The sequence below is a fragment of the Atta colombica genome, unplaced genomic scaffold, assembly GCF_001594045.1.
Source record: "Atta colombica isolate Treedump-2 unplaced genomic scaffold, Acol1.0 scaffold100, whole genome shotgun sequence".
Taxonomy (NCBI): Eukaryota; Metazoa; Arthropoda; class Insecta; order Hymenoptera; family Formicidae; genus Atta; species Atta colombica.
This window is the reverse complement of record NW_017259185.1, coordinates 543,736-553,446: the sequence shown is the minus strand read 5'-3', so window position 1 is coordinate 553,446 and position 9,711 is coordinate 543,736. Positions and strand designations below refer to the sequence as shown.

The window sequence follows — 9,711 nt, the reverse complement described above, 5'->3', positions numbered from 1 at the left end:
ATAAAATATAATTAATATAATTAATAAAATATATATAGCATGAATTGTTAATACAAGTACTTGTTAAAGTTTTGATTTAAATTTTAATATCAGTTTTAAGAGTCATTATAAGATGTAATGTAAACAATCTCAAAACAAAATTGTATCTTCACGCAAATCACACATCACAATCCTACGATCAACAATAATGGCTAGAAAAGTGCACTAACCTCCTTTTCCTCTCGATGTGGATGGATGACTAGTAATCGATGTAGCACTCGCTGAAGCTACCAAACTGCTGTAGGTACTTGTTTTTCGGCTACCGTATCCACTGGACAGTGACAGATCGTAACTGCTAGTTCCCTGTGTCAATGCTTGAGGATTCTGTGGTGTACGGGAACGAGTTCGCGATGCCACACAATCGGTAGGTGTTAAACTTGACTCTGGCAGACTCGTTCTTGCTGCACTACGCACTCTTGTACTGCTACTACTGTTGTAACTGACTTGGTGAATCTTATGATGAGACCTCCAGTCGGTTTCTGTTGCAATGTGATCATATAAATCGATTTGTTAATAAAGATAAGAATTTGAAAGAACTCGAATATTAAAGTATAATAAAAGTAATAAAAAAATTAACAAGTCCATTTATATTTATCATGTAATAACGAGCAAAAATTAAGATTGCACAGGTGATACAATATTGGAATTACATTCAAAAGAGAAATTATAAAATATTTTCCATTTGGTGACACAAGTCGTTTTTTATCTTTATTCTCATTAAATGTTAAGAAAGATAAACTTTTTTGTCACCAAATGGAAAGCACTCATAGTAAAGCGTTTGGGTTATTACATATCTCTTTGTTTGATGCTGTAATTACCTGAATAAGATTCTAAGCCAGCTCCATGACTTCTTCGTTCACCTCTGATTCTGCCTTCTCCCTTGGAAGAATCAATCGAATGCGTGTGCGGTGTATTACTGTCCACTTGAGATGTCTGCGGGTCACTGGTGGTCTGTCTACGCCTCTTCTCTTCCACGCTATCTGGGATCGCACCAGTACTTTGTCGTTTTCTGTAGCTACTCGAGCTACTAGAGCTTTTCCCCCTTGACTTAGAGGTGTCTGCTGAAGCACTGGCCTTCTCTACAGACCCCCCTGATGACAACTGATCTTGTTGATCTGCCATAGATTAATCGACTCATGCCACTATTCTGTCTGTAAAAGAGAAACCACAGCACACTATTAATTACATATCTAAATATGGTGATTGTCTTATCTGTATTTACAAGCATTTATAACTGCACTGTTTAGAACATAAAACACTTTTCAATAAGAGACAGATAACACATATTTTTTTTTTACTTGATGCCAAGAAAGATAAAATGGCATTTGTGTCACTAAATAAAAAGAACAGTAAATCTTTACATTTGTTATTTATCAATATCAAATAAGATGAAATAATTCACTGTGCTACATCATATCATCTGTATCACTTGTTGAAAAGTATTCATAAAGATACTTGTGAAATATGTTGACAAAAACATCGTTCTATTCTTTTTCAATATTCCATAAATAACAAAGATAAAACGATATTTGTGTGGACTTATATGACTTGTATGACTAATGTAGATAGTTTAAATTTTATCTTAGTCTAACTCTTCATCTTTTCCTAGAATTAAAAAAGAAGAATAAATTGAATCAGATTAAAGTTAATCTACATTGGAAGAAATGGGCATAAATAAAAAAACCCCCATAAATTACTTTTCCATAAGAATACATAAGAATACGTAATAAAAAGTTCAAACATACATTATTCTTAAGAATAACTTTGGGCAAAAAAGAATCTTTTGAAAATTTTGATAGATTTAATATCATATGATCTGCTTGCATATTTTGCACTCAGTATTTTCGCTTTCTACCTTTTCAACATCCGAAATACGTTTATTTTTAAGTATAAATTTTTTAGGGGATTTTAAGTAACGCGAACAAACCTATATACACATGCAAAATTAATGGATAAAATGGCTTCTGTAAATGAACGAAAATCCTATTCCTTACGGAAGAAAAAAAAAAGAAAAAAAGTTTGTATCTTTCAAGATGACTAAGTGCCAAGTCAAACTACTTGCAAGTTACCACTCTTATTCACAAGTACGATGCGTAACAACGAAAGCGACACACAATGAATGATAGAGTTGGGCACTCGCTAGAGAAAGACCAAAAAATCAGATGTACGAATCAAATCGAATATGTCGCGGACGCGAGACTTCTCGTCACGGTCTGCCCCCCTTTGTTGAAGAAAAACATTAACAGACGCCCGTTGTATTCGTTTACTTTCGATTATCACTCATTCCCGAAAATCACAGACGGCACAGACAGACACGCGGAATGAGACAAGTCGTTTTATCGCGTGACGATCAGTACGGTTATCATTAAAATTAGAATCGTGGATTTTTAATCGAGCGCATTAAAAAAAAAAATTTAAATACCTCATGCTCCTTAAACGCGACCTCGCGGATTCATCGCCGACCTCGGCGTTCGCTGCAACGCCACGAACTGAATAGCAACAGCGATATCGACAGCCCGATTTCCAAGAAGAGGGAAACAAAGAGAAAGAGAGAGAGAGAGAGAAAAGGGGGGAAAAGAGAGAGAAAATTAAAGGATTGGTGCCTCAGCTCGAGCCATATGCGCTCGGATAACAAGAGCGTGACTAAATAAAACTGCTGCGAGGCGCGATACGCAATTAACGTTTCCCCCCACGCGGCAGCAAAGAAGATAGTAACGAACCGAGAATCATAACAAACACTACAACTGCTACTTTGCTCGCTGGCTCGCTTGCTGGCCTAGCCACTAAACTAACTGGTTGGTTGGTCGACCGATTACTGACTAGTCTGGTTTGATCTTATCTGAGTTTGTCTATCTGTCCGTTCGTTCGGTATCACTGACTGACGCGAAATTGTGCCGTTGACATCATGACGGGGGGGGGCCCCTTCTCCCTATCTCGACGGCGAGCCTGACGGATTACTCAGAATACTCAGTCGCGACAAAGACGCGACTCGCGAGTACGAAGACAGCCAGCGGCGGTAACGGCGGAATAACGCTTTGTTGCAGAGGGGCTCTCGTTCCTCGAAACTCGTATTTGTAACGTAACAAAGAGACTCGTGGAACGAGCCACCATTTGCTCTCTCACGATCGAGCAATGGAGGACGGGTTTCCACTCTTCCTCGTCCTACTCTGACCCGCACGCGTTCGGCCTCACTCGCTCCGCCGTGCGTGACCTCAGGTTGAAATCCTCCAAAAAAGAGAAGCCCTCTCTCTCCTCCTTCCGTCTCTGCGGCGCCCTTATCCGTAGAGCTCCTCTTCTCTTTCCCGTTTCTCCCTCCTCTCCCTCTAACCCCTCCCTCTTCCCCCAACCCCACCTTGCCCATCCCTCTCGTCACCGTATGTACCTACGTCCGTCGTCTCTTTGCTCTTTCTCCCACCCGCTTCTCTCTCCGTTCACCCCACGCACTGATGCCTCTCGGCAAGGAACTCAATTCGAAAACAGTACACTTGCGAATCGAGTGTTTTGCTATTTACCTGAATGCGGGAGAAACACGCCCAAGGCATCGCGGCGACGATGACGAGACGATGACGATATTTCGCGATCCTCTTAGCTCAGATATTCTCACTCTCGGCCTGCTGGTACGTGATTAAACGCGACGAGACGAGACGAAACAAGACGAGATGTTTCCTTCGTTTTATCGTTTCACACACCGAACGTAGCGCACAGGCACGCGGAAGACCCGGACACTGGGCTCGGAGAACAGCCCAGAACAGCCGAGCGAGGCGAAGGAATGAGAGAGCGTTCGTGGCTGTCCGCGAGTCCGCGCCACGGCGCACAGGGGAACCGTGTGGTATAACGCACTGTAACGCACATACACGGACGTACGTACGCACGTACGCATACACACTGTGCAAGCACACACTCACACACACACACACACACACGCACACACGCACACACACACTCGTCGCTAGACGAGCAACGAGGGGAAAACGTTTCACGCCGAACGCGATCGAGACGAAACGCGCACTGTAGCAGAGTCGACGGAATGTCGATGGTCGAGCCACGGGTTGGTTAGGACTGGGTGGCCGCAGAACGCTCCGCCCCCGTCACCAATGTCACACACGCCAACGAGCCAGCCGAGCCAAACCAGCAATGCCAGCACGCACAGCCAAAGCGAGATAACGAGGCAGGCATGCAGACACCAGCAGACACGCACACGGTACACGCGCGCGCGCACACGATCAGCGGGACCAGCCAGCCACAGCCAGGCGGAAGCCCGTACACGCTACACGCTGCGTTCGGAAACCTGTCGCCAGTCTACGCGAGGGAGAAGCACCTCACTTTTTCCTCCCTCCTCCCGCTGCCGCTACCGTCGCCGCACGGTGCCCTGTCGCGCGCACCAATCACCGTTGATTATCTGCGTCAGGGCTGTACTTGGATGGGCGCTACGCTGAGGCGCCTCATTGGGGCCTCAATGAAAATTTATCGCATTTTATTTCTTAGAAGTGCGTTCAAGAATTCAGGATATAGCATTTTATCTTTGTTATTCATAAAATGTTATACAAGAATAAAAAATGATACCTGGATGAAATTTCTAAACGCATTATTACCCTGATCCTGTAATTCCTCAATCGACTAAAGTTTATTAAAAGTGACGTAATAGTGTTATAATTTTATAATTTTGCATTCAACAGTGTAATTGTTATGTAATATTATGATGTTATATTATACTAAGAAAAAAAATGTAAGTGTCTTCAACGAAACTCATTGAAACATTTTTTAATGACACAAATCAAATATTTTGTTTGCCAAACAACGAACTTAATTACTTCTGCTATATTTTTCAGCCTTATAGATAATAAAAATTTTTTTTTACTAATTAAACAGTTTAGTTGGTATAAATAAATATTTTTATTCAATACAGTTTAAGCTACATTGAGAGAAAAAGGCAAATTCACAAATAAATATCATATGTGACATTTTCTTTGATATATGTTTGATATATGTTGATTTATGTTTATATATTATTAAAAAATATGTAAAAAAAATTGACTGCGATGTTAAAATATATTTCCATGAAATATACATTTCATAATTTTGTGAAAAAATAAAACAACTAATCATTTATCTGCTAAGAATAAAATTTTACTTCGTCGTATTGATAAATAAGAATTTGTTTTTTTGTGACTTATTTTAGTGAACTTATTGTTTAGTTAACAATAAACAAATATTTATTTACAAAACTGAAACTTATATTGACAGAAGTAACATTTATTGTTTACATAGACAAAATATTCGTTTAAAAATAACAATTTTGCTGACGGCACTATTTTTTTCTAATATATCTTTATATTATTGAATGCAAAATTACATGACATTCATATTACATTATTTTTTATTTATTTCGACTAATTTTAATAACATTATTAATAGTATCACGTGCGTTATATTACGCATTATGTGTGGTGAAAAATTACGCAACAGGAATATAATGATACCAACTATCGTTAAAAATGATAAAATTAGGGTCCTAGGAAAGAGATACAATAAATTCACGCTCCCTAGGTAGAACACAGAAAGCCTATTCTTTTTCTATACCCTAAGACTGAATTTCTCTTCTGTAGAGTTCATCTTTGTCTTTTTCTTTTTAATGTGAAAAGGAAAAGAAAAAAGGTGAACCATTCAACAAGAAGTTCAATTTTGAGATATGGAAAAAGTACAAGCCTAGAAGATGTTAAATTGTGTCATAATAATATCAGGTACTTCCTGCTTAGTTAGATACAAGCATTATTTTATCTTTCTTGAAGTTCAGTAAGTAACAAAGATAGAACAATGTCACATGGAAAGTATCATCATAATACCATCATAGAAAAACATAATAATTTTGTTTGTCACTAATGAATGAACTTGTGACAAATAAAATCATAATAACATATCCTTGAGATGATTGACTTCCATGTTCTACCTACATCTTTTTTCCGTCCTTCTCTTACTTTCTTGAGCTGATGAAATATTACGTGTTACATTAAGTGTAAGTTTTATGGCACACGTAAAAAAGTTAATCGATTTGTCAGAGCGAGTCAATAAATTACTGATTATGCATATGGAATTATTTTACTTGTCCTGTTGGATATTTCTGAACTGATCGTAAAAGAAGATGATGAAATGAATAGAAAATATGGAGAAGAAAGTTTTTTATACGAGTTTTCATTTTTGAAAAAAAATGAATAAAAATTAGAAAATTAATTACATATTTATTAATTTTTTAACTCATTTATATTATGCGTCAGTATTAATACAAAATTAATAAAAAATTAAGTATTAATACAAAATTTAAAAATTACCACAAAATTAATATAAAAAATATAAAACGTCTCTCTCTCTCTCTCTCTCTCTCTCTCTCTCTCTCTCTCTCTCTCTTTCTCTACATAAAACAATTCAAAATTTAATATCATTTAAATTACTGAACGAAATATATGTAAATATTAAGAATCCTATTTTTCAACAAAATATATGAAATATTTCAGAAACTTAATATATCATTAATTTTCAAAATCATGTTTCACGAGAACGTAGTGTCGCATATAAACTTTTTTACTCTACTCATTCCATTTACAGTTAAACTTTTTGATTAAATTTCACTTTCTGTTCGATCACGATACGTCGGGGACACCCCAGCCAATATGACTATCGAACACGAATGACATATTGTGAGCGAGGAACTAATTTATTACGACGTACATATAGTGCAAGGAAAAAAATTCACATGATTTCTCGTTTCTGACGTCACTGACCAATATGGCCGCATCGAGGAATCAGAAAATTTTAAAATAAACCGAATAAACGATTAAAAGTTACTTCTCCCCCGCGACGGGGAGGATACGAAGAAGACATCAGCCCCTTGTCGCGCGCATGCGTAGGATTCTCTTCTCGATCCAGGGTCCAGGGACACTGTCTGGCCGCTCCTGCGCCGCGACCGCGTGGCGCGCGAACCGCCATCTTGCCTGGCTGTTTTTTAAATTTACATTTTTACTGGCGGCCAGCGAGAACCTGTCCATTGGTGGTCGTCGTGTGCGCTTACGTAAAATCCGCTTTCCCGAAATAACTGAAATTCCGTATCGCAGACCATTCGCGTAATCGATCGATCGAATTCTCCATTTAAAAAAGAAAAAAGAAACAAAATGATACGTGCGTAATGCACGTGCGACGCTGATGTACCTTTCGCGCGCGCGTGCCATTTATGTAACTCGCGCTTATGTATTTATTCTGACGTGCGCGTTATCGCCGGAAATTGATGACGTTCGCACGAAACAATTTTGTCATCGTTCACCTTTACGATGAAGTAAAACCGACTGGAAGGAAGCGCGTATCCATCTGAGACTTCTCTGTTTATCCGACATGAGTTCTCGAGATAACGCGAATTCCTAATTCCACCGCACTGGTGGAAGAAACATTGATTTTTCGGCAATCGCTTTGTGCTCGTGTCTCGAACGATAAAAGTATCTTATCTGTCGTCTCGTTGATGACCGGTTTTATGAGTCGTACTGCCGCTTTTGCGCAAACATACGCTCACGCATTTCAAGGTCCGATCGGATCGTAAATATGTATATACGATATGTGTATATACGTTCATAACCGATCGAGATATTGCGTCGTTCGAAAATGGCGTTTAAATATTAAAATGTGAGACGCAAATCACGACGATTCTCATTGTGTCATTTCCAGTTCCATTTCGCTGCGTCGCATTGCGTCTGATTGCGTCGCGTTGAAATACGACAAAACGACGACATTGGGAGCGAAGGCGAAAAAGACAGCGCTTTTTTATCGTGTTTTAACAGATTGCGCCAGATTTCCGGTCCCAATCGCGGCGAACGGCTACGATTGGCTGGGAAAAAAAGTATCTGGCAGGGCCAATTGGCCATCGATAAACGACTGCAAACGGCTACCCGTGGCGATGTCAAAACAGCCTGCGTTCCTGCTTGCGTCTGCACGTCGCATTCAATCAGCTGTCTGTCGTTCGTCGATCGGTCGATCGTCGCAACCGATGATGACGACAATAAAAATGATATCCTTGTCGCCAATGTAACGCAAATGTTCCTTACTCACCGCAAAAAGGGAGCTCCTCCCTGGAAGTCGGACTCCAGTTACGCAACGCGATGCGCGATGGGACACGTGAAAATACGGAGTGAGCTGTCAAGTCGATCCGCGCGGCGCGTCGTCTGCTACGAGATATCTCGACCGCAGCACAAGTAGTTCGTCGAGATGTTCGATGTTATGGCGCATGTCGTGACCATTTCGGTATTTTACGTCTGATTGGTGGACGCGCCGAGTTTCCAGTTCTTCCAATTGTGCCAACCAATTGTTGCGTCGAACGTGATCCAGCTGACAATGCTATGTGTGCACTTGCCATTAAGTCTGTTCGTTGCGACTATTAAGTTGCTTTTTCATGCTCGACGCTCATTTTTAGTGTCAAAACAGATCACGTGTCAAAATTGATGCTTAGTATTCGTCAATTTTGATCACGTGACCTATTTTGACGCTTGAATTGAGCATTGAGTGTCAGCATGAAAATGCAGCTTTAGCGTTTTTTCATTAGAAGAATTGGTGCAGCACTGGTACGCACTGAGTGTAATTGAATGCAAATTAATTCACGTATTTTCAGTGTTAATAAAATTAACCTGTTTAATTACATATTCTTTATTGTCACAATGACTTTAAAAGAATCAAATTATTTATTAAGATTAAAAATATGTAAACCGATTTGCACTTAGTTGCACCAATATTGCACTAGTTTGCAGTGAAAAACGTTATTAAAGTTATCATAACAAAGTTATCGTAACGTCTATGCATAATAGAGGAAATATTCGAAACAGAAATAAATATATATGTTGTTGTTTCAGCCAGAAATATTAATGGTGTCAACAAAATGCAGTAAGTTTAATAGGTTATGTCGCTTTGTATCTATCTTGTAATTTAGTTGACAAAAATTTCTGATCACACAATAAATTTCAGGAAAAGTTTCGAGTGACTCGTAGAATAGTACTTTATTTATTATTATTCATTTCTGTATTTTGAATAATCTGGTATTTTGCTATTATTTATTTTTATCGGTATTGCTATTATTTATTTTTGTCTAGACTTTGATTGTTTTCTTTTTAGAAGTCACATTTGATACAAATATCATTTTATCTTTGTTATTCATTGAAAACCAAGAAGGATAGAATGATGTTTATGTCAACTATGTCTCTAAAAGGAAAATCAGTTTTTGTGTTTGCAATATATGTAAATTTAATATATATTTATAGTACGTGCAATTATTGAATGTTGTGTTTTTACTATAACTCATATATAAAATTATTTAACGAAAAAACTTAATAAAGATATTTTAGCAGCTGAAATACACCAGTTGATATTATCACATCTTTAATTTAATATACTTATATTGAACATTTTTAATCTATTAGACTGCTTATATTACTTTTGTATTTATTGTTAAATTTTATTTTCATATATAGTAGTTTCTATAATATCAGAAATCAATATATGTTATCAAATTAATTATTATTCCTAAGTTTGTCATTATTTGCAATTATTTCTAAAAGTAATTTCTAAAAGTAATTTCTAAAAGTAATGAATTATATACAATTATTTATATTGTTTTATCTATACAGTTGATTTATACAAATGATA

General features: G+C 37.9%; 1 protein-coding gene across 8 annotated transcripts in view; it reads right to left on the bottom strand.

The window, feature by feature from the left end:
• Window positions 1-8,216, bottom strand: part of LOC108686051 (E3 ubiquitin-protein ligase TRIP12) — a 22,460-nt gene extending 14,244 nt beyond the window's left edge. For 4 of the 8 annotated variants that reach the window (XM_018191111.1, XM_018191146.1, XM_018191160.1 and 1 more), the window contains exons 1-3: window positions 8,128-8,216; window positions 858-1,190; window positions 210-518 (exon numbers count right to left, since the gene is read on the bottom strand). In XM_018191111.1, coding sequence (XP_018046600.1) covers window positions 210-518; window positions 858-1,161 — 613 coding nt within the window. In that variant the 5' untranslated portion in view covers window positions 1,162-1,190; window positions 8,128-8,216. Of the gene's footprint in view, window positions 1-209; window positions 519-857; window positions 1,191-2,461; window positions 2,727-2,759; window positions 2,871-3,551; window positions 4,300-8,127 lie in introns of those variants that run through there. The other 4 variants (XM_018191129.1, XM_018191136.1, XM_018191120.1 and 1 more) reach the window with 4 other exon arrangements.
• Window positions 8,217-9,711: the final 1,495 nt, after the last annotated feature.